The 24,969-nt window shown below is 37.6% G+C and overlaps 2 protein-coding genes across 3 annotated transcripts in view; one reads left to right on the top strand and one right to left on the bottom strand.

Moving 5' to 3' along the window:
• CENPP (centromere protein P) overlaps nt 1–24,969 on the bottom strand; it is a 121,927-nt gene that overhangs the window by 40,970 nt on the left and 55,988 nt on the right. The gene's annotated exons all lie outside the window — the stretch shown is intronic.
• ASPN (asporin) lies at nt 9,376–24,875 on the top strand. The gene is made up of 8 exons (XM_003210031.5): nt 9,376–9,670; nt 15,389–15,659; nt 17,327–17,439; nt 19,104–19,317; nt 19,674–19,784; nt 21,195–21,288; nt 22,326–22,464; nt 23,654–24,875. The coding sequence occupies exons 2-8, from the start codon at nt 15,413–15,415 to the stop codon at nt 23,849–23,851; spliced, it is 1,116 nt and encodes a 371-aa protein (XP_003210079.1). The 5' UTR covers nt 9,376–9,670; nt 15,389–15,412; the 3' UTR covers nt 23,852–24,875.

Here is a 24,969-nt window from a genome sequence, read left to right on the forward strand (position 1 = left end):
TGAATGGAAGAGCAGTCTTAAAATCAAAACTTTACTTTAGGGAAACTAAAAGCAAAGGAACATAATAAACTGCAGCACTTTTTGTCTGTAGAACTATTCTTGGCTATTACCGAAGACAGGAGACTGGACTAAATGAGCTCTGATCTGATCCAGTACAGCTGTTCTTAAGCGCTCTATACAGAGCCTCGTCTAACTGGTGCTGAATAGAACTTCCAGCCTGTGAACAGATCTCATAAAGTTTCCCAATACACAATCTGGGCACTGCAGTGAAGTTTCTTGCAGCAATATATGACTGCCTCTTCACTCCATACTAAAAATTCCCCAGCAATGAATCACGTTTCCAATGACACTATATGACACAAAGGAAGGGGTTCTCATTTGAACAGGGGGGTGGGCTAGAGAGCTGTTGACCACTTCACCTCCCATCACCACCTGGGCACCGTACTGCTGTATGTGAGTCCTCACAGCATGTACGAATCCTGATTCACTCACACGCCAAATCTAGAAGCACAGTTCTGTCTTTCACTGATACTTATTCGTAGGCCTACAGAAAGCTATCCCCTAAAACTCTACCCTTGTAACTAGTTATCCTTGTAACTTATTTTCACAGTTTATGAGCTCTGGTTTTATGGGTAATGAGGTTTACTTTGGGCGTTAGCTTCAAAGCTTTATATTCAGTAATGGTCTTTTTTTCAGTATGGAGAAATGTACAATGCCACAAGAACGTAGCAATGACTGTTGTATGAACGTTTGCCTGGTGTTTGGGATTTGCAGGGGTTTAGCTATCCTCTTTTCCTACGAATGTCAAAAGGTTATGATGTTCCAGCCTCATATGTCACATCCAGTCCCACAAGCATGCCAACCACAATGGACATTTAAGGAGGATCTGGGGAACTACAGGCCTGTCAGCCTGACACCTCAGTACCAGGAAAAGTCATGGAGCAAATCATCTTGGGTGAGATCACACGGCATGTGCGTGGCATCCAGGGGATCAGACCCAGCCAACACAGGTTTATCAAAGGCAGGCCATGTTTGATCAGCCTCATCTCCTTCTATAACTGGGTGACCAGACTGCTAGACAAGGGAAAGGCTGTTGATGTAATCTACCTAGACTTCAGCAAAGCCTTTGACACGGTCTCTCACAGTATTCTGCTGGGGAAACTGGCTGCCTGTGGCCTGGACAGATATACCCTTCTTGGGGCAAGGAGCTGGTTAGAGGGCCGTGCCCAGCAGGTAGTGGTTAATGGAGTTAAGTCCAGCTGGTGACCCGTTACAAGTGGTGTCCCCCAGGCATCGGTACTGGGGCCCATCTCGTTTAATATCTTCATTGATGACCTAGATGAGGGGATTGAGTGCACCCTCAGTAGCTTTGCAGATGACACCAAGTTGGGAGCTGGTGTCGATCTGCTTGAGGGTAGGGAGGCCCCTCAGAGGGATCTAGATAAGCTGGATCACTGGGCTGAGGTGAATGGGGTGAGGTTCAACAAGGCCAAGTGCTGGGTCCTGCATTTTGGCCACAACAACCTCATGCAGCGCTACAGGCTTGGGGATGAGTGGCTGGATGACTATGAAGAGGAAAGGGACCTGGGGGTGTTGGTTGATGCTCGTCTAAACACGAGCCAACAGTGTACCCAGGTGGCCGAGAGGGCCAATGGCATCCTGGCCTGCATTAGAAATAGTGTGGCCAGCAGGAGCAGGGAGGTGATCATCCCCTGTACTCAGCACTGGTGAGGCCACACCTCGAGTGCTGTGCTCAGTTTTGGGCCCCTCACTACAGGAAAGATGTTGAGGCCCTGGAATGTGTCCAGAGAAGGGCAACAAAACTTGTGAGGGGTCTGGAGCACAAGTCTTATGAGGAGCGGTTGAGGGAGCTGGGATTGTTTAGTCTGGAGAAGAGGAGGCTCAGAGGAGACCTCATTGCACTCTACAACTTCCTGAAGGGAGGTTGTGATGAAGAGGGGTTTGGCCTCATCTCCCAGGCAACAAACAGGACCTGAAGAAATGTCCACAAGTTGTACGAGAGGAGGTTTAGGTTAGACATAGGGAAAAACTTTTTCTCAGAGAGTGGTCAGGCACTGGAATGGCTGCACAGGGAGGTGGTGGAGTCGCCGTCCCTGGCAGTGTTCAAGAGGAGGCTGGATGAGGAGCTGCGAGACGTGGGTTAGTAGCTTGTGGCAGTAATGGTGATGGGAGGATGGTAGGACTAGATGGTCTTGCAGGTCCTTTCTAACCTTGTGATTCTATGATTCTATGACACACATTCTGCATCTTCCCTACAAGAGGAGAACAAACTCTCAAAAGTTAAGTGAATTCCCCAAAGCAATAATGCATGCTTGAGCCATCCTGACTTCATTCATTAATTGGATATTTTTCAAGGATTTCTCAATTAAAGTAAATTAAAGCATAAACACTGGCTTTATTTAAAATGTTCACTTTCACAAACACCACATACCTTCTTTAACCTGCTGTCATGCAAGAAATTTCTTAGTGCCACCAGTAAATGATTGCTGCGGTTTGGTAGAATTTTCGTTTCATTTTTGTTTATTCTTTGTACAGGATACAGATCTCTGCATAGTTACTGAAGATAAAAATTTCTGTAATGCGTAGCTTCTGACTTAGATCAGTCTTTGTATTTACACAGTGCAGATAAACAGATCAGCTAATTTACCATTTTCTATCAAGTATTTTGAGGCAGTTCTGTTAATTCAGAATAAAAAGTTATTCCAAGTGTAGCATTAGGAGTACTTACACAGAAAAACACCAGGCTTTGCATAGAAATATAACCATGTTTCTCTGTGGGAACTTTTCATAGGATAGCCATTCCTAGGGAAAATATATAAAAGTTGACCTATTTTTTTCCACAAGACAGATATTTTTCTCAAAGGAATAATACTGAACACAGCTGTGGAAATATTAGATATTCAACAACACTATCAAGCAAGACAAAAATCTTCTAAGTGATTATGTAATGATATTTTTACAGGATGAAAATTGCGGAAAAGGATTAAAATTGACTTCATTTTTTTCACAGCAATTTCTCCAAAATTCTGAAGGTTGGTTGTGCCATGACATTATATCCTCCAGCCTCAGGCTTTCCATTCCTTAAAAGTCTTCTCAGCTAGAGGTTGACTGTCCTTGTGAATATCTTTCTCATGGTTCATATCCCCATTTCAATGAATATTCTTTGTTTAAAACATACGCACATGTATATAAGGCTTGTTCTCTTCTAATGGAAGGCAGTTGTGAACTTGTTCAATAAAATCCAACCAAATACCGGTCTCCCAGAGAGAACTCTCTTTCCAGTTTATGCAAAGTTTGGCTCTCATAATGGAGAATTCTAGAAGTAAGATATATTCTTTTTCAATTAGATCAATTACATTTTGGGTATAAATAGAGTATTAAAACCTACTACACTTTCTTGCATGTTTCCATCGCTGACCTGTACGTACAGTTGCATGAAGTATTTTTCTTTTGAGTCTGTCACCCACTCATTTCTTTAGTATTGTACTTGTTTTGTATTGGAAAAGGCAAAATTCTTATTCTCTTTCTTTTTTCATGACACATGGATTCAAACAGATCTGTGTTTTATACAATGTGTATTTATTTTGAAGATTATTTGTATAGACTCTAATAATGCCATGAATGAAAGCAACATTGACTAACTCCATTTTAGCTGAATTAAATCTCACTCCAGTCTTCTGAGCACAGAACAGTCCAGAGTTCAAGTGAGGATATGTGCACCTTCCACCTTAACTGTAAAACATCTTATGCAGAAATTATAATAAAACCAACAAAACAATGGTATACTTGTATTGAAATCATATGTAGAGAAGTTACCTCAGTGATTGGTTTTGTGTTGGTTGTTTTTTTTTTTTTATATTGGTAAGTAAGCTTACTTTCCAAAGTCCAAGTTATTTAGTACTGCTGCCAGCAAACCAATGGAAATTACAATTCTGTGTAATATATGCATTCATGAAAAAAATCATAGCCTTAAGAAATTGTTCTACGAAAAGGCCTCATTTTCCACACCACAAGTTTATATATGCAGTTACGATATACAATTGTCTTTCAACTTACATAAGTATTTCCACCGAGTGGTAAAAGTAAGTTCTATCATCAGTGAATATCTATCTATGATAAAAAGCAGTGTAAAACCATCCAGGCAACCAACCATCTTTACTAATGCATTTCTGCATTTTCAACAAAATACCTTTAAAATTAGTACATTGAGCTATATGTCAGACAATTCCAATTTCTCTGCTAGTTTCTATATGGTCTTTTAGCTTAGCTGTCAAGTTTTTTTTTGTCTTGGGTTTTCATCTGCCTTCTTGCCAGCTCTGCTCTAACACCTATGCCTCATTTTCAGCTGGGATGGCATTGTTTTCTTCAGAGTGCTTGGTATGATGCTGCCTACCATACCACGTTTCTGTGTGTACAATGGCAAGCAAGACTGAGCTTGCATAGAGGTGCAACCACCTCATACCACATATTTAGTAGACCAGCTACAGTATATCAAATACTGCAAAGTTTCTCCCATTTACACTTAGTTTCTATATTTATGCCTTTTCTTCTTAACCTTACTTGTGGTTTTCCCCTACAGTTGTAAAAGAACAAAACATATGCTAAAATTCAGCAAAACATTGTATGACATATGTATAAGTAAATAAAAGCAATGTGAATTCTGTTCTTTGTGTGTCAATTTGGAAAAAAACCTACACATTGCTTAATAGTTATGATTTCATAATTACATGATAAAATAATATTAAAACCATAAGAGCTGCAGTTAACTACAATTAGAGAGCAGTTTTCAGAAGTTTCCCAAAGCATTTAGAGTCAGACCCAGCCCTGCTGAACGGCTCTACTGCTACTGTGCCAATGAGACACAAGTGAGACACTCCTACAGAATTCTCAGGAGCAAAACATGCATCTGAGAACAGAGGCGAGATGAAGTAATATAGTAGGGCAGTAATTTCTTCAGTGAGATAATAGTCTTATTTTATTAAGAATGTTTCTGAAAGTCTTCAACTATTCCACAGTAACAAAATGCGTATTTCAAAACTTGCAATCAAACAGACTTTGGACACCTTCCTAGAAGTGTTACTTTTTCCAGCTACAAAAGAGTATATGCTGGAAGTACACGCGATCTATTTACAGACTAATGTACTTCATTAAACCTGAAGTGCGAACCGTAGACAGTGACTATAAGTGTCACACACATTGCTTCTGCTTTTAATAGTTTCTGTCATAAACTGACCCAGCCGCCGCCTTTTAGATCCTTGAATTTCCAGTGCAATTTAAATTGCTTTTGTTGATAAGCCAAGCTAGATATAAGCACAGTACCATATCAAATTATCTTGCAGGCTGACTAACAGACTGGGAACACTTCATGTTGTTCTGGAATACACAGAACGAGGTGGGCACAGCTCTTTTTTTCCCCTCAAAGCAATCAACACTCAATGGAAGTTGATGACACGTTTTAAACGCTGTCTTACATTCTGAACAACATGAACCTTTTAAAAGGTTCTAAGAAAACTTTGTCATTTAGGCTTTTATGTAAAACAGAGAAAAAAAGGAAAAACAGGATGTCTTCACTTTGCAGGCCACCAATTTTTTGCTTTTGTTTTTGCTTTTACTTTATTGTTAAACTTTCACAATGTAAACTCTTGGTATTCTATGAGGGAAAGTAGCATTCAGAAACAGAATATTTTCCCTATTATCTGAGTGATACAGTAAGTAGTTTGGCACTGGTTGCAGAACTTTTCATTTTAACTACTGTTTGATTTTCCATGAAACAACGTCTGCTGTCCTCAGTGCCTATAAGAAAGATCAGCATTCGTATTCCATAAAATTGTCATAGAACACTGTCAAAACTCCTAAGTTTTTGCAAAAAACTCCAAAGCAATACAAATAATTGACATGTATTGAAACCAGAAATATTTCAAGACCTTCCTTCATCAAGCAAATTATTTCCCAGGTAGAGCAGATTCCCCATCCAGTTAAGTTCTAACTTATTTACAGGATCAAGGAGATGAGAATTAAGGTGGGAAAAAGGCAGCTTGGGACTACTTCAGCAGTATTCCCACACGGAGATGTTTGTACTAATCTGCAGCCTAAGGTAGATCCAAGTTAACTTACTCATCTAAGGCAACACAGTCTGCAAGGATGAAGAACTAGATCTGTCTCTTTGGGTTATCATTTCACCTCTCTAGTCAGTCATGATTGCCAGATCACTGAATGCATAAAACATTAAAAATACGAGGCAAACTCTTAGCAGATGCTGCTGACAGTCAAAGACTGATAAATCTGACAATCACACGGGTGTTTGTAGAATTGGATTCCCAGCTCTTTTAACACCACAAGCTGTGACTTATTTCTCCATATAGATAGTATATCTATGTATCTATATATAATATGTTAATAAAGGCCAGACTGCAAAATGAAACACAGTTGATGCAATTTCCAAATTGGCTGTCAAAAATACGCAAAGAAGTACATACTAACAAGTAAAAACTAATGCACTGCAATAAATAGCAATGATCCCTAAATATATATTGACACGTAATTACTGAAGAATCAAGAAAAACAAAAAGCTGAAGAGTACAGTTTCTCTGCTTTCAGATAGCTTGAATGCTGTAGCTCAATTTGAGAAAAGCCAAAAAATAGTTAAAATCAAAATGTGCGACTGCTCTCAACATGGGCTGGTTCTGAGCATGAAAGGAATAAGTCATGTTATTAAAATGTGATGGGTAGTCTCCAAGACAGATTTTTGCAGTTGATGTTAGATTCATCACTTTATGTAAACCATATTTATAAACAGCACTAGTAAATGAGAAAGTATTTATTTTGCCTTACAAAAACAAATATATACAAGATCAGCCTAAAAAAAAAAAAAAAAAAGACTGTAGTGTAAGCATAATCCACATATGGCAGCATATGCTTGACAGCTCAGACATACCAAGCAATAAAAATATAGTTCCTTTTGATAAAGAAATCAAGGTAATGTTTTAAGAACAGAATTCTAATTTCCTATCGGTTCCTTCATTGTTGGAAGTAGAAATCACTGTAAACATCTGAACAGTTCCACTTACAATCAACTTTCATTTATTAAACATACAGTATAGAAGAGAACATACATACTGTTGCTTGCCTCAGACTACTTTCTATTTAAGAGTATCTTTTGTCAATTAAACCCGAATGTCCTGGACTACATGACTGCCACACATCTCGTTGAACCAATTTAAAACCCAGATCTGCTATTCATAAAAGAGCAGAAAACAGTAGGATCAATTTTTCTTTTCATAGTATCTTCAAATGTATCACCGCAAATCAATCGCTTTATAACAGATCCAAGATAGCAGCAGTTGATCCTAAGCTCAGTAGACTGCAGCTAAATTGTTTGTACGTCTGCTAAACGTTCTACAGAAGAACACTGCAGTCTTACCCTATAAAGTGAAACGGCAATACATCAAGTACCTAGCATCAAATCTCTCAGTTGCACACTTCAGCTTTCATTCAAAACTCTACAATTGCCCTGCTGTGCTGGCTCATGTAGTGCCATTGGGTCCAAAACTTCAAGTAAATTGGAAACAGGGATCCCAGAGAGGAATTCTGCAGGAGTAGTTAGTTTTCGTAAATTGGAAATATGCTGTGTTTAATAGACACATAAATTAGACTGAAACCACTGGCCTATTTTAATGTTCAGTACTGCTATCAACAGCCAACATTTAAATACCAGAATTCTGTACTCCTGTGACCTGGAAGGGTTATTTTTGAGCATTTTGTTTTAGAATGTAACTATATTCATAATAAAATTACTAAGCTTGTGTTTTGAGATACTAAACAGTTTCATTACAAGAACGTAAGCACGTTAATGAGATCAGTAGTTACTGCTATCAAATTGATATCTATTGTAAGACAGGATGGTGACGTTTCTTCCAGATACTACTCTACTTGCCAGAAAACTTAAAAAAAAAAATATATATATATATATATATATTTAAAAGCATCAAAACTGAGCTGTTGCCAAGCACTGGGAACATGCAGGGTTTCAGCAAAACTAGGAACAACCCAAACTGTTGATTCAGCATTTTTCTGCTGAAAGAAAGGAAAAAGAAGAAACCCTTGCATTCATATCACAGCCCTCAGAACACCCTCTCTTCTGTTAAAGAGCCAAGAAAACTTTGGAGGTTTAAAGAACAAATTTGTATTAAATTGCTAAAGTGCATCCAAACCAATGTCTTCAAATCACAAGAGTATTTGGTTAGGAAGCTTTGGTTTCTAAATGCAGGCAGGAGTGCAGATACATGCAATTTGAGATTTCAATAGACTTAAAGATCATCTCTCAGATTTTTGTGTGGGAATGTGATTGCTCTTTAAACTGTAATTTCATTCTTTGGGAACAGCGATTGGGAGAAAGTTCATCATCATTCATCTATTCTACTGGAACTGAAAAACAATGCAGGAAGTAACACAACTCTTATCTTGTTCGATACGATCTCACCCATGGTTTAAGCTTTGGTATAATATCTATTTCTTCCTGGAGAAACGAACCGTAGACCAATTAACCAGTATGTGACTTAAACTGCCATTTTGCAAACACTAACACATTACACTTAGATTAAAAATCCAAGCTGTACTTCTGTAGCTAGATCAGACTCTTAGCATAGAAGGGAGTCAATTAAAGAACCAGTTGAAGTCAGATGTGTGCGGAGTGCGTGGAACCAGATGGATGCTATGAACTGGACATCCAAAGACACCAAGAACTTGTGCTAACCTTAGTCACCCAGTTCTGAAGTGCACATAAGGGAGCCTACTGAAGGCAAACAAGGAACAGCTCCTTTTCTAAGCATTGTGCTGTGCGTGGCAGCACAAACAACATTACTCAGTGCAAACTCTGAGACTTTGTTTAAAGCAGCTCACGGCTCCAATCCTAGTCACAGAGCACAGCAAACACTGCCTCTGTTTTAAAGATCTGTTTAATTTCTCATATTCAGTAGAGCTAGCTACATTGACTAAAACAATCTGACCTGCTTTGTGCATGCTTGAAACCATCTTGCCTAGACAGATAAGTTGTACTGAAAGCATGAGCAGTACTGATATCTAACTGCACAACAAAGTACCAGCTTGGCACCTTCAGAAGGCTTTGGCAACACATATATCACTACAGGCTACTGGCTCACTCTGCCACTGGTTGAAATTTTATACTTTTATTAGTGTCACACTTACAGAAGAACAGCAAATGTAATCAAAAATAAGTGTGATTCCATAGCAGGAATGACCTGAAATGGACCTCACTGTACTTCCAGTGGCCTGATGTCAACTATTATTAAACTACAGGTTTTACAAAGTCGTCCACTAGACGTCTAGAGTTAAGCCAGAAGTTTTGGCTCTCATACAAGCAGTGATGAAAAACATATGAGTGGTAACAAGTCGTCTTAATATCATTCTTCAGTACTAAGATGGGCTAATCTGAAGCAGCAGTTTACTCGGGTGTCACCCAGGGTGCCAGGAGGATCAAGAATTTTGCGAGTGGAATTTTTCTTTATACCTACTTTGCACTTCACAGCACTCAGTCTAACTTCCTTTCCCTCTCTTTTTTTGTAAATAACTGGACAAAAAGATCTCAGGTGGATTATCAGAGTGCTTCTGGAAGAACTATCAAACTTGCAAGGTATGTCCAGTTTGAATACCTATTATATTTGCATAGCAATAAGGAATTGAGCAACAGAATACTAGCCACTATGTGCAGATTAACATCAATTAATTTAGAATAAATACCACTTCTTTATGGAACATATGAAAATCTACTTTGCAGCTGAAATAATTCTGTGATTACTACATCTGAGCTGCAAAGCAAAAAAAAAAAAAGATACAGTGAACTATTTAACTATTAAGGACTTCTTCTAACTTCTTAACAACTGCTAATAGCATTTTTCTCCAGTTATTACAATCTCTGAAACTCAATTGTATGTTTATAACAGTTCTAATGTTTACAACTTACTGTTAACTACCTGAATTTAGGTATTCGAGGAGGGCTGCTGTTAAGTAAAAAATCAGAAAAGTAATTGAAATGACATATTAGAGTGATAAGCTTCTCCAGATGAAAATAACTTTAAGAACTCTTAGATAATGTTTAATAACATGGGTGAAGCAGTGTTTTCTATGAAAAGCAAATACTCACCAAATACTACTTATAATATAAACAAGCTGTTAATTGTTGAATTACATAGTTTCAAGACTGGACTGTTTCTCAACAAAAATTTTTCAGTAATCTCATTGGCAAAATATTGCCTCCTATTTTTCTAAAGCAAATTACTCAGCAGGGAGTAGACAAAGAGTTAAACAGAAACTCATTTATTTGTGGAATGGGACAATGACTAATAGAACCAGAACTATTTTTAAATAGAGCTTTCAAAACAGCAACGGTCTTGCCTTTCTTTGGACAAAGTCTGTGCACAGTGCAATGATGCGTGTTATTAATGAACACGGGGATTTTTCTCTGACTCTGTCAAGACCACCAGCGTGCCTCTTCAACATTTCCTTTTCAGAAACAGTGCCATAGGAAATGTGCCTTCCTACACTGTTAACAGAAGGGTTTTGTAAACACACTTCTTACAGTTTCATGATGTTAAAACCTTACCTATTAACCACTTCAGTGTTGTAAGGGGTAAGGCAGCAGAGACAACACATTGCAGTAGTGCCAGGGAGCACAGCCATCTCATACTAACAGCCTTTCTTCTGTCCCCACTAGAAGCTTTTCTTCCCATTACTCACGTTTACAATTCTCATGTCACAGAACTGTTGCCTGCTTATGTGGGAATTTCCCAAGCAGTCTGTAAATGACTTTAATCCCATCCCCTACTATGACATCACCTGCATTTAGTTCGGTATAAATGTTATCCTAAATTAACAATAGAAAAAGTTTATAGCTTCCATGTGCTGTTTGGCAATCTGTGTTTTGATCACCAGATCGGTGAGGATAAGGATGGCACAGCAATTTAGGATTGCTAAATAAAGTCAGCCTTACAGCATCTCCGCATGCCCTACATGTAAAGTGTACCATCTGCGTTCCTTTACCTCACTGTGAGGTGGCTGATGTTCCAGTGAAAAGGTGTTATTCAGAAAGAAACAGAAGCAAAATGAGGGCTGCTATAAAAATATGTAATGAAGAAGCAGTTGAGCTCCCCCTGAATTCACTGCATTCTTTCCTGAACTCATCTGCAATTCCCCTGCAGATAAAAATGGGAATGGAGAAGGGCAGACTTTGTCTAAACAACAGTGAGTGTTCAATAAAACACCCGAGCCCATCTAGCAGCTGGCACATGTCAAAAATGTTTAGCTCGCTCTTCTTCCCTGTCTCCCTGTTAACATTCCTTCCCCTAACCCAGCTGTTCCCACCCATTTCTTTGTGCTGACTTTGACGCCTGGACCGATTCTGTTTCTTCATCTGGAAAGAGTGTGTTGGATTTTACTTTTTAAATGGCACGAGTTTTCTGCTGGTTTAGCGAGTTCAATCAGCACAGTGAGCAGCCTGAGTGAAAGATCTGGTAAGAGAAAACAGTATTTGCCTGAAAGCAGAACAAGCCTGAAGTGGCAGCAATACGCCATTAGGAAAGCTGTAGTCATGAGTTGTGTTTTTTGAAAGAAATTAAATACTTCATAAGTTTATTATGGTAAAATAATCTTTAAGCTTTAAAGAAAGATTATTACAAATGTGAATTTTGGGCTTTAGCTTTATTCATTCTCTTACTCTTTAAGTATGCAGAAAGTTTGTACAAGTGCTTTGCAATGTGCTACAGTCCGAACATTCCTGCACAAACCTATCAGCAGCTACTTACTGGGAAACTCAAGAGCACAGCCAAGAAAAAACAAAAACAAACAAAAAAAATCACACAAAACCTCCATAAAATCCCATGCAGTTCTTCAGCCAGTACCACTCTGCAGTCAAACTTGGTTGCTGCTGCTAGCTACTAAGTCAGAAAGTAATAAGAAGCTCCTAACAACAAAATGGAAAGATCACATCAGGCAAAGGCCTTTCCTCTTTGCTTAAAAAAATGGATCACATCTCAGGCTTGGTTCTGCAAAGGGACTCGTCTTCAAGACATTTAACCGACAGGACTAATAGATTTTGCCAGTGGCATAATACAACATTACTTTTGCACAAGTGTTTGTGAGCAACAGCTATTTTTCAGGAGCTGAATAGGGCCATTACTCCAGTCACAATCCTCAACCTTTTCATAGTTTGAAGTCATGTTTTTTTAGTATCTGAAAGGAAAAACACAATCTGTTTGCTATAGGTACAAGCACGGAAATTGATTTTTAAGTAGTTTTACCAGCCTACTTCATAACACCAGATCCAGAGCAGCATGTCACTACAGGCATGAAAGATTATTATTTGACTAAAAGAAATTTATATATACAGTGCCCATGAGAATTAGAAGTTAATGAAGACTTAGAAAGTAGGTGTCCCAAGACACAATGAACACTTTGAAGCTTGGCGTCCTGCACACAGACTGCACTGAGCACAGCACAGAGGTCGGTCACTCAGCACCTAAGCAGCCAGAGGGAGACCAGACAACCGCCTGTCTTAGAGAACCCAGCCACTGAGGCACTCAGCCAAGAACAACTCAGAAGTCTGAAGGACCTCAATCTCCTTATCTCATCATTTTGTATAACAAAAGCATGGAACTTTTGACTGCTTTGCTGCAGCAGAAGACTAATAGGACCAGAGAACCCAAAGGTGTACACCAAACAAGAACGCAGTTCTCTCCAAACAAAAAATTGCAGGTTCCATATCTTGATCTCCACACTATTTACATTCAGAGATCCTTTCAAGAGAACAAATTGCACAGGATTGCAAGTATAACTATTGAATTATTTCTAAGCGCACTGAAACAGAACAGAAAACAAAAAAGAAAATATGGGAAATATATATATGTGAACCTTCTTTTAAGAGACAGTTAAATGAGTAAAACATACAATAGTCAAATGAGCACTCAACTAGGTTACAATAAATATTAAGATACAATGTATGTTGTGCTTGTTTTCAGATATATTAGAGAGGAAGAAGTCACTTCTCTTAGAGAAGAGTGGATTTTGTGTGATCTCCACATTGGTAGCCTTTATCATTTTAAACCCCCTGAAACATACACAGCTACATGAGCACAGTGTGTGCAGAACACAGCGTTTTAATGTTGCTAAGAACTATCACAAGAAACATCAAAATCATCCTGTATATAAACACAAAACTGACAAAATCCTAGAACTCTGAATAAGTTAACTCAAAGCACTGCACAAATCAGCATACTGCTTTTCCTGTGATTGAGGGCTAATGATAAAATGCCTACAGAAAGATATATGTCAGCTATAAACAGCTCAGTGAGTAACTAGGTGCATGGAATCAGGTGATTCAACAACTGCCATCCATTTAGTACTTCCCTAAAAGAATATATGATAGTCTAAACAGAAACATCTTTATAACAGGATATGTATAATAGAAGTTACAGCTGCCCCTCTTGGTTTGCACAGCGTCCAGTAAGATCCAAACCTCTTCCTGAATTGTGCTTTGATTTTATTTTTTTTTTAAATAAATGATATTAAAAAACCACTTCATGTATTGTTTGTGATAAATCCCCAAAATGCATCCAGAAGAGAAGCCTTAGAGGAGCAATTAATTCCTCAGTTTCCATTTACTAACATTTGACTGATCCCCATATGAGACTGAAAACATGCAGGCATGCACAGCTAGTGAACTATTTCAAGGTGACAAAACTTATTTCTTCCATAAATACTACCCTAAAATCACCAATTAAGAGCAGTAGCTAATATCTCCCAACAAGAGATTGGCCTTTTTGATCATATGTTCCACTGACCCATGCGAGCTCCTGTGATCCCAAGAGATCACTTCCCTCACTTCTGGCACCTGCTGTGCTCATAGGGTTTCTTAGACACCCCAGAGGAACTTCAAACCTATATCTTACATATGGAAACAAGTTCACGTTCGCTAACAAAACTTAAAAGTATTTTCTGTAACCTCAAGGTAAGAACAAACCATACAAAATCTGGTTCTGAAGTCATACTGACAACCAAATTCCCATGTACCACTTGCATGGAGGATAAAGAAATTATGGAAGAGGAGAGTACGACGCTCAAATTGCAAACCATAGCATTAGGATTTGCAATAGAAAGACAGAATTTAGACTGGATTGGTTTCAGTCTTGGTATATTTTTGCAGAAGTAGAGAGAAGCCAATAGCTCCTAGTAGATGACCTACTTCCCTGTAGCACTGGATGTTCTGGTTGTAAAACTTCAGTTACTTGCTTGTAGAATCCAAATAAATTCTATAATTACTGTATTTTCTCTGAAAGTTGCAAAACATTCTGTGGCAATTCTTACTACCTCTATCTCACAGGTTAACTGGGTCAATAAAATCAATCTTAGAATAAAAATAGAGCATGCAGAAAACACTCAAAAGCTTTGAACTATGGATCGCCATCATCAGTAACACAATATTATGTAGTTAAGGACTGCACAACTCAGACTCCTGGTTTTCTCAGTCAGATACAGCTAAAAGAAATCATAAAAAAAAAATCACCTCAAGAGAAGCAGAAAGAAACTGAATGAGCAGCTGGAATGACAAAACATTTCTCCAAATTTTTCTAAAGATAGATCTTTTGAAATCCTCAGTGCATTCCTCAAGAACATCAGACGAAAAGTAATTATAGGTGTCTGACATGGAGCTTTCTGCTTTGGAGGTGCCCTAGGTGATCCAACTTCTTTGTGTCCTCCACCCCAAAGGACCAGAAAATTCTGATTTTTCCAAATTAAAATAAGAATTATTTAACTAGAAGTGTCAAGAAGGGTAGAATAAGTAGTGTTTAGGGAGTATCTTAATGAAAGCATTCTGTGTTTGCTTAATAAATATTCCCCAATTTTCTAGAAACAAGCAATGCACATATGCCCCTATACCCAATTAAAAGTATTTTTCATTAAGAATTAATACAACAAATCCAATTTCAAACTCTAGTAAGATCTGCTACAAAAACTTCACTTTTAAAAGCCTTAATTTCAGAGCCTAAAGTAAATGGTGAAACTATTTTTAAAACTGAACTGAAAGAGCTTTGATAGGACATTAAAGTCTAATGAATTTCACTTAAATTTAATATTATTTTCTTGTAAAGCATAATTATACACTAATGATTTCAATATTCTTATGCTTCAGAGAGCATTTAAAATATTTAGCCTTTATATAGTAATGTTCAAAACAGGCCATTTTTCTGGACAACCAATTGTAGCAGTAAGTGAAGACAACAGTACAATACTTCTATTTGCTGTTTCACTTTCACTGATTCTTGTATCTGGGATTTTCCATTTTTCTTTTCTATTGAAGGTCATCCATCCTGATTAAGACAACATGAAAGAATACACACTCCTCCTCTTCTTGGCATTGTGCTCTGCTAAACCTCTCATTGGTCCTTCATATTTTACACTAAAGAATATGATGCTCCAAGATATGGAAGAAGAAGATGAAGATGATGACGATGACAACTCTCTGTTTCCAACCACTGAACCAATTATTCCTCTAATCCCTTTTGATCTATTCCCAACGTGCCCCTTCGGATGCCAGTGTTATGTGAGAGTTGTCCACTGTTCTGATCTAGGTAAGAGTTCTGTCCATTTAATTCTCCTCTGCAAGACTGTTTTTAAAGGATGAATTCTCCAGCTCCGTAATTTGCACACCTTCATATACTGAGGCTGTTTGTTCTGGATAAGAAAAGGCTCCAGGGAGACCTGAGAGCAGCCTCTAAAGGGGTTGCAAGAAGGAAGGGGACAAACACTTCAGGAGGGTGTGTTGCAACAGGATGAGGGAAATGGTTCTAATTAAAGGAGGGGAGATTTAAATTGGACATAAGGAAAAAGTGGTGGTTTTTTTTGTTTTGTTTTGTTTCTTTGTTTGTTTTGTTTGTTTTTTTACAGTGAGGCACTGGCACAGGTTGCACAGAAAAGTGGTGGTGCCTCATCCTTGGAAACATCCAAGGTCAGGCTGGAGGGGCACTGAGCACCTGATGGAGCTGTAGATGCCTGAGCTCACTGCAGGGAGTTGGACTCGGTGGCCTTTAGGAGTCCTTTCCAATCTAATGATTCAGTGATTCTTTGTTACTATACTGGTCATTTTCAAAATAAGCTTACATTTCTTTTTTCCAATCAGAATTGCAAACATCAAATTATATACAAGAAGACAAGCAGAAAAAATTCCCCCATCTTTGGTTTGCATTCAATAAGTTACCCTTGAGCCAAAAAAAGGCTTTGGCTAAAGATTTACTCCGTGCACAGATACAAAGGAACAGTTCAAACACCAAGACATGATAGCAAAGGGAAAAGCAGCCATTAGTAAACCATAACTAAGTTATAATGCAAATGTGTAAAAAGGATACAAATTATTTGCTTAGTTTAACTCCAGTTACAACTGAATGTCACTGCTAACAAGATTTTAAACAAAGGCCAATCTGCCACTGTTCATGTTACAGATACATATTCATCCCTATGATCAGAATTCCTAAGTATGAATTCATTGTTAATTGCTCCAATTGGAATTAGTCTCACTGAAATTTTCTGATGATTCAGGGTAGTCAAAGGACCAGGACTCCAAACTTAATCCCAGGCTCTTCCCATCTTAGAAACATTGAATCAAAATCCTGTGTTTTTGTGTTTTTTTTTTTTGTTTGCTTGTTTTTGCATCTGCCATTATTAAGCAAAACAAATAAGCAAGATGCTGTCCCTTTGCTGGTCCCTCCTGCTGAGTCAGGACCTTGGATGGTATGAACTGGAGTAGTTTTGTAACCAAACTGGACTGGGGAATTAATGTAAGTGATAACTGAGTATTGGAAGCTGAAACATCGTATCTTGGCGGGTTACATCAAGAACACATTGCTCAGCCCTGACATTAATGCACGGCAAGGCGAGCCACTGGGCTGCTCCAGCAGATACTGGGGGCGGACACAGAACAACAGACAGCAGTGGAGCAGGTATCTTGCCAAGGCCACAGGAACAACTTTGTTCCTAAATAGAAAACAGCCATTGTTTATCTGAGAACAAACTGCTCTAGCACCATGTAATGAGCATCCCATGTAAGCTTTTCATCAACATGAGGATAAATTATTCCACTCATTTTTTACATCCATCCTTACATAATCAGTTCCAACCACTATCAAAGTGTTCTCCTCATCTCGTGCTTTAGCGCTGGTTTTTCTTTCCCATTTAGCAGTTTATTTCCTTGGATGTGCATAAAGGCATGCAATGTTTCTGTTTCTCTCACATCCTGGAATAGGTTTGACATCCATACCTCGCAACATTCCACCAGATACTCGCATGATTGACCTTCAGAACAACAAAATAAGAGAGGTCAAGGAAAACGATCTCCAAGGACTCACAACACTTTATGTAAGCCTGTTATTTTCCAATTTTGAAATCTTATTTAGCAATCTTAAATATCTTTATACTTCTAAGATGTAAATGGTATTTCTCTTCTCCAACAGCATCCAGAAAAATGCAGTCTATTGTCTGCATATTGGCTGCACAGGCATAGTAAAAAGCAAATTTCTTTGAGCTGTAAAAGTTAAAAATCCAGAACACATACCATGTATGTATCACTAAAAAGATCCTCGAGACTTATTCAATTCTAGGCATGTACAAGAACACTTCCTACATTTTAAAGGCTGCTCAGCTGTAAAACAGTAGAAAGAACTCAGTCTCTCATGGGAAAATGCAATCTGTGCTTTCTGAGAGCATCTCCAAAAGCAAACAATGTACAACCAATACACAGAGCACTGAAACTGAGGTTACATACCCAATTTTCCTGAACAGAAAACAAAGCCGTGCTGAATTAGCAAAAAAAGCTTTGTGCTTTTCTATGCATTCTTCACATGCTCAAGTTATGCATAAAGATAGACTTTAAAATGAGTAGCAGGAGCAACTGATAAATCGAGAAAATTACCCCACACAACAAAGAGAACAAAATAGGCTCATAGACCCACAAAGATGGGTTAAATCTGTTCTGGAGTACAATCTCCACAAGATGTCACTCTAGATCCAGTACCAAGGAACACTGACAATTACAAAATTCTCTCTGTAAAAATGAAAAATCTGCCCCACAAATGAAGCTCTATTGCACATTATGAAAGACATGAAGTACACATGAAAGCAACATCAAATGAATCCTTTTTAGTCATATTTGGCTTTGAGCAAGAACAGAAAATGTGCTGAATGTGTTTACCCATGAGCTTTCTAATTATTAGGAAACCAGAAGTGGAAATCATAGGGATTCACTGTTTGGAACAATAAGTTTCCAATTCCCCTTAAGAATATGATGTCTGGATACAGAATGGTCGTACACTTATAAGTGGGGTTTATAAAAGCTCTAACAGAAACAAAACTTCCAGTGACAGAGAAAAGCACTGGAATACATCAGGAACCACCACCTTATATACTAGAGTCACCATTTAATTATGTGATAACTAAAAATTCTGAGCTGTTTTGATTTTTTTTTAACTGTTACTTTGTGATTATGTGGCAAGACCAAAAGCAATTTTTAGTTAAAGCAAAGTTTATTTTGTACTAAATGTCTGAGCATTAGTCTCCTTAGCAAAGCCACAGATGGCAACACAGATTAGGAAGGAAGCATTTCCTGTTTATTTCCTTAAGCTATTCCCATTTTTGCTGGAAAAAAGATTAATTCTGTTTTGCTCCAGTTTTTTTCACAACTCCAGGGAGAAGACAAATTCCCAACAGCACAAAGAAGTGAAAAAGAGAAAAATCCAAACAAAACAATAAGCCAAACATCTCCCTCCCTCCCCTCAAGAAAAAAAACTAAACAAAATCCACTCTTGTAGAAATAGAAGCGTAGAGATGAGACCTGACGTGCAAAATAATTATCAGATACCTTGCCACTTGCTGGCTGTGTTATCTCATTACAAGGTCTGTGCTGGAGTTCGGTATTTTAGAGAACTGAAACATTTCACTGCTTAACTATACATCAGATTTAAGACTTCATCATCATAACACCCTGCTATAAATTTTCTTTGTGTTGCTCTTCCCACGTGTCATAGGCACTTGCTTTGAACAACAATAAGATAACCAAGATCCACCCAAAAGCCTTTCAGCCTACCAAGAAGCTGCGACGACTGTATTTATCTCATAACCAGCTAACTGAGATCCCAACAAACCTACCAAAAACTTTAGCAGAGCTCAGAATTCATGCTAATAAGGTTAAGAAAATCCCCAAGGATGCATTTAAAGGAATGAAGTCTTTACACGTTCTGGGTAAGTCTGAGCAGAAACATCAAGTCTTCACTAAGAAATTACCATATTGCATACAACTTTCATTCAAACATTTCCTCACCGTGGAAATTCAACTTAAAGAGATATTCATGATCATCTATTTATATGGGTCACCATCATTTAAATTCTATTAGAGGTTGCTACAAAGTTCCTGGTAACTTTGCAAGCCTAGTTAGACAGCCTTTATTCATTGAAAGGTTTGCACTACCAGCCGTGGGAACAAATAATCAAAGTTAAAAACTAATAGATTTCTAAAATATTAACATTCATTAATAAAATGAAATCAGTTAGTTATAACCTAGTTTAACATACATAAAATTCTCTGCCCTCCTTGACAGAAATGAGTGCAAATCCTCTCAACAATGATGGAATAGAGCCAGGTGCTTTTGAAGGAGTAAATATCTACCACATAAGAATTGCAGAAGCTAAATTAACTTCAATTCCTAAAGGTATGCTTTGTTTTACCTTATCTACTTTGCCTTTACCAGCATAGTCTTAAATGCAACGTTCTCACATTGATATACACTGAGATACACACCTCCTATATTTCTCACTTTTCTTGTTCTTAGTGTACAGAAATACCCAGTGGCACATCCCTAAGGCAGCCACGTGTAGGAACACACAGGGCACACCCAGGTCTCCCCTTCCATCCCCTCCCCAGCCCCTTGCTCCAATAGGCAGCCCCTTCCTGCTGCTGCCATCCAGAGACATTTGTCAGGGAAAGCAATGGGAAACAATGAAATGGCAGTAGCCACTTCAGGGCTTTCATCAGTTCTTAAGATAAGGTATTTCAAGGGTCAGAAACTACCCGTGTGCTTATGGTAGCACTATCCCAGCACACAAGACATTTTTCGTGTATCATCATCATACCATCTCTGTCACTTACCAGAACAAAATACATGTGTAGAATGATTCAGATTTTCTCTTTGTTATGGAGAAATATCCTATAAGAAAATACAGCATGAGTTCCAACTCATGGGCTCAGGTAAACAGGAATTCATACTAGGACATTCTTCACATGTGGAAACTAAGTTTGTCTCCACATCCTTCTTTCTGCACAAAATTAAAGACACCCATAACTTACAGAATACACTTAAAATCTAAAGTGGACACGTGAGTAACCTTCTCTCAGTACTAACTTGGACAGAAGCAGCACTCTGGAACGATGGAACAGTGGACTGGAATATAAACAAAAAAAACAACACCCATCCAAACATGTCAGTAATGACAGAGTAAAGCACAGCCCTGCAGTTTCCTGTTTCAGCTGGGGCTACAACAAGCAACAGTAGGAGCAGGGCTCTGGGAGGCGATACTAGGAACAGAAAGATGTGGTTTGTCTGGCTTGGTGTCAGGGGACAAATGCTAGCAAAATCAAAGGTGAGATCAGCAAAGGGAAATTCAAAGCTGTGATTGTCGTCTTTTGCCCTCACTAACTGGATGTTGTATAAAAGGTTTTTGTCTTCTGGCCTATTTGCAAAGCACAGAACAGGCAGCTCTGAACTGGGGCTATTTGGTGTCATATGAGGAAATCGCCCTGAGTAGCAGCATGGAAAAGAAGATACCTGCTAACCCATTTTACTCAGAATTCCAAAAGCTTTCTTCATAGACCATTTGCTAAGAGCTACAACAGCACTATTTTAAACCAAAGAATGTTGACAAGTATTGCTGTTTTGTTTTTTGAAAATGTAACACACCTGTATCTAATGCTCCTTGTTTGACACAATCTCACCCAAGACCCTAACCCTGACCCACCCCCACACAAAGAAAAGAAGATACTAGGAATATAACAACTATTCCAACAATTACCTGTTAAATCATTTGTTTGATTTTTCTCACACTGAGCATTTGTTTTTCATCAGATTTACCCTCCACTCTACTGGAGCTTCACTTAGATGACAACAAGATCACAGCAGTCGAACTTGAAGACTTTAACCGGTATAAAGATCTTCAAAGGTAAAATTTCCAAGCAGAAAGCTTTCATCTAAGAGATCAGTCCTGATAGGACCTCTTACTCAATACTTCTTTTATGGATATGACAATAGAGAACCCAAATTTGTAAATGCTTCAGAGTAAGAACTGCTGTAAATAAGACCAAACTTAATATATAAAATATATATTCTTTACTTCATATATATTATATATATTAAAAATATTGGCCTTGTTATTGTTACGTCTTACCTAGAATCCTCATTAGAAGTGTGTCAAGAATAACATCTGATTATGAAAGAAGTATGAATTTCTTTCTCTAAAGCTTAGTTAAGTAGCCTGAAAATTTGGCTGAGCAGTGCTGGATTTTCTATTGAGTCATAGAAACTACTACCAAAGAAGAACTACTGAATGGCTTTTGAATACCTGTTTGTTTCTGCACAAATTAACGTAGAAAGAAAAAAAGGAAACTACAGGATGAATGGAAGGAGCAAACTGGCCTAAGCTGCCTCCTTCTGAATCACTTTCCAAGCAACACAGGGTCAAGTTTTGCATAAAAAGCCAAATTAAGACCTAAATAAGGAAAATGTGGAAGTAGGAAAGATAGTAATACTGCTAATTTTAAAAATATGATGGTAAGCTACAAACATTACTGTTTCTTTACACGATTTTCTGTTCTTTGGCTCTTTATTAGAACACTTTTTATTAATGAATGAGAGGTTTTTTTGTAGCTACACTACTCAACAAAAAGGCATGGTTTATTTTACAAGCAGATTTGTTGGTGCTTATCTTTAACTCTTGGACTAAAGAAGAAAAAGTGCAACTAAAACTAGACAATAGCTCACGTCTCATCAACTGCTGTCCTTTAAACAGAGATTAAATTACAAAAAAATACTTATTAGGTCAATGGTAGTTTCTTTCTGTCAAAGGTAAGACTTGATCATTCTTCCCCTGTTCTTTTTCCTATGAATACTCCTGTGAATTTCAGTCTTTAAAAATAGCATACCCTTGAATGCTGTTGTAAATCTCAATCTTCAATTAAATGTTCCTTGTACTGTTTCTAGGCTTGGTCTTGGGAACAATAAAATCAAAGATGTGGAAAATGGAAGTTTTGCCAACATACCAAGTATACGAGAAATCCATCTTGAAAAAAATAAGCTCAAGAAAGTTCCTCCTGGATTACCTGATCTGAAATACCTGCAGGTCATATACTAAACCTAATAGAAGTCTTTGGGAGTTACAATTTGTTTGATACAATGCTGTATAGATTAGGACATAATTAAAAAGCTAATAGTCATTGAGATATTTTGGCATGACTTGTGACAAAAATGAATTCAACTCAAACATAGGAAGAATAAGCAGTAAAAAAGGAAGACACACTGCACACAGAAAAGATATTTGCAAAAAGTTTGTTAGTTTCCATGCTAGGCAGATGGAATTTTTCCTTTCCTACACCGAAAAAAAAAAATCTTATCTCCAAATAACATTTTCTAAGACTGAAATGACTACATTTTAAGATTTTTTTTTTTTTAATTTTAGTATTTGTATTTAGAACTAGAAAAATACTGCATTAAGATGTAGTCAAAATCCTTCCGTTTCCTGAAATCTGGAATAGCAATTAAAAACATATGTAAGATGTCCTTTTTTGGGGGATGCAGATCAGGGCACAGCTCAGAGAAGCCGTGAAGAAATGCACTGATGACAGAGCATGAGCTATTTAGTAAAATCTTTTACCTATGAATATCACTTCTTTCTTCTTCTCATTTCAATTCAAGTAAAAGGAATGCTTTTGATTCATGTTTGTGTATGTAAATATAGATATATAACATTGGTTTGTAATTTAAATGTAGTTATAGGAGAAAAAAGAATTATTTAGTCCATGTACAATATTTTCTTCAATTCAAAATTCTACTAGCACAATTTCCTTACTAAATTAAGCTACATTAGCATTAGGCAGCTAATTGTGCAACCATTCCAACAAGTCTCTTCCAATACCAACTTTTCTAGAGACTGCTTTTTGAAATGCCTGAGATCAGTATGAACGTACATCATAGGGGAATACAGTACTACAGTACTGCAATCATTACTAAAAGAGAATACAGGGTTGCATTTTAAGAGAATATTCCATAAGAACAGAGACAAAATCTGACAACACATTGATAAAATACTGTATGTTTTTTATTTCTTAGCTTTTGTGGGATGGGAGAGGTTGTGATAGGTGGGAAGAATTTTCTAAGCGCTTAAAACAAACATTCAACTCCTGATATTATTAACAGTCTGTATCCAGCTGTTCTTACCACATACCTCAATTACCTATTTGCTAATGAAAGTTCAGCTGTTCTCCCACTTACACGATGAGCTATTACATTTCACTGTTTTTTTCCTGCTGTAGGTGGTCTTCCTTCATTCGAATCACATTGCAAAACTGGGAGTGAACGATTTTTGTCCAACGGGAAGAAGAAAGAAGAAAGCGTTGTACAGCGGGATAAGCCTCTTCAATAACCCTGTGAAGTACTGGGAGGTGCAGCCTTCAACCTTCCGCTGCATCTTAGCCAGGAACAGCGTGCAGCTTGGAAATTTCCTCGAGTGAAACCAAAGTCGGGGGTTACAAAAGCAACCCGTCCAAACCATTTCTACACTACTTGAAATTTCCTGAAGATGCCAATTTTACAGCATTTAACCAGTTTATGAAGTAATTACTATTTCAGACAAAATTGATTAGCAATGATATTGCAGCAGGCGCCATTGCCTTATTTGACAATGTTCAAGCCACATTTGAATAATTTAAGCAGCAATATTTATATCTCATGGAAGGACTCTTGGAATTGAAACTGGAAACTGCACTTGGTGTTTCCTGTAATAGGTGTTGAATTCTTTAATCGCATATTTTGCCATATTCTTTTTTCAAAATAAATTCTAAAACTAAAGTAGGAGTCACTTATTCCACATTAAGGACCTTTCCTTTGCTAAATAGTATTGTTAAAAAAGATGCAAAAACCTACCAGACATTGACAAATTCTTGTGCTGTTTCTGATAACCAGTGAACAGGCAAATACGCAAGAAGGTACAGCATTAGCACTGCGAGGTCTTTCATCTCTAAACTAGAATATATTTTGGTTTGGGAGATAAAAAATGGTTTTCGTATCAAGAATTAGCACAGAAGAACACTTAAAAGATTGTGGTATTTATTCTTGCAACTTGAACGAGGAAATATCCAATGTTTTCTATCAATATAATTTGATGCACTCTGGATGATAAAAGGATGATTCAAGGTTTATCATATGCTTTAAGCTTAATAGGATTGTTTACTAAGCTCCGTAGGCCAGCACAATCATCTTCTCTTACCTATAATAGTTGTAATCACATTTTTCATTTAATTTTTTTCCTTTATATTCTGACATCACACGGGTTACGAATCCCTCATTAATTTTACTAAGTATCCTAAAATTGCAGAACGCAAGCAGATAGCTGGAACTCAACTACCCTGACTTCTTACCCAGGTCAGCACATAGAATTCTCAATCCTGACAGTACTGTATAGAATGGATATTTTATATATCTATTTAGTGTATATTTGCTATTGGGATTCAAAATAAATTAAATAAGTTTAAATAACACTTGCCTTTTTATACTTTATTACGATATGTCACATCAAAACATTCAGAGATTACATCCAAGCACCTTTCTCACTCTTATCTACATTTCTTAC

Source organism: Meleagris gallopavo, chromosome 14 (genome assembly GCF_905368555.1).
Source record: "Meleagris gallopavo chromosome 14, MGAL_WU_HG_1.1, whole genome shotgun sequence".
Lineage (NCBI taxonomy): Eukaryota > Metazoa > Chordata > Aves > Galliformes > Phasianidae > Meleagris > Meleagris gallopavo.